Below are 1,131 nucleotides of genomic sequence, written 5' to 3'. Positions count from 1 at the left end.
CTTTCTCTCTCAGCCCTAAGAACTTCCAGGAGCTCGCTGGCCACAGCTCTGCATTCCGGCTAGTCCCTCCCTGGCCACGCCCCTACAGCGCCTTCCCAAGTCCTGCCCTCCCCACCCTGCTGCGCAGGCGCGCCATTTGCCTAAACGTCATAAGGGTGGAGTTTGCGCAGTCCCCCCAAACTCTGCGCCGCCCCTCAGCCCCTAGCTAACCACGCCTTTGAGGACACGCACTTCCTGCGAGGCCTCTGTGTGCACTTCAGCCGGTCCGTCGGAGCCAAACCGAGCCGAACCCAGCCCAGTCCAGCCCTGCCCTTTCAAGCAGTTCGCGATGGTGGACGAGCTAGTGCTGCTGCTCCATGCGCTCCTCGTGCGGCACCGGGCCCTGAGCATCGAGAACAGCCAGCTTATGGAACAGCTACGGCTGCTGGTGTGCGAGAGGGCCAGTCTGCTGCGCCAGGTACGTCCGCCGAGCTGCCCGGTGCCTTTCCCCGAAACGTTTAACGGCGAGAGCTCCCGGCTTCCCGAGTTTATCGTGCAGACCGCGTCTTACATGCTCGTGAATGAGAACCGATTCTGCAACGACGCAATGAAGGTGGCTTTCCTTATCAGCCTTCTCACCGGGGAAGCCGAGGAGTGGGTGGTGCCCTACATCGAGATGGATAGCCCCATTCTAGGCGATTACCGGGCCTTTCTCGATGAGATGAAACAGTGTTTTGGCTGGGATGACGACGAAGACGACGACGACGAAGAGGAGGATGATTACTAGGCCCGAAACCCCTTGGGCCTTGAGGGGGAGGGCCCTGCACGCCACCTCCCCCCCTACCCTGCCACTCCCAGAGCCGCCTTTTTTCCCCTTTGCCCTCCGGTCCCCTTCCCTGTTCTCTCCTTCATTCCCAGGTAGTGCTTGTCTTTGTTCCACGAATAACTCTGCAGTTACCTTGCTGCCTGGGCCTGGGCCTTTGCTCTGAAGCACTCTTAACATCAGCTCTGGCCAGCCCCAGTACCCCTCCCCTGCTAATTGCAGCTGTATCTTGAGCCCCAGCTGCTGTCCAGGCCCCTGTTTAAACTGGTTGTACCATCCACTGCCTTGCTTTTGCCATCCAGCCTCCAGGCCTACATCTGCCCAGAGAC

General features: G+C 60.1%; 1 protein-coding gene across 1 annotated transcript; it reads left to right on the top strand.

The window, feature by feature from the left end:
• Positions 1–328: 328 nt before the first annotated feature.
• Positions 329–766, top strand: LDOC1 (LDOC1 regulator of NFKB signaling; the record flags this gene model as incomplete). Its single annotated transcript, XM_080718488.1, has 1 exon — positions 329–766. One exon carries the CDS (start codon positions 329–331, stop codon positions 764–766), a length of 438 nt encoding a protein of 145 aa, XP_080574614.1.
• Positions 767–1,131: the final 365 nt, after the last annotated feature.

Source organism: Muscardinus avellanarius, assembly GCF_963383645.1.
Source record: "Muscardinus avellanarius genome assembly, chromosome: X".
Lineage (NCBI taxonomy): Eukaryota > Metazoa > Chordata > Mammalia > Rodentia > Gliridae > Muscardinus > Muscardinus avellanarius.
This window is presented reverse-complemented; position numbering and strand designations above follow the sequence as displayed.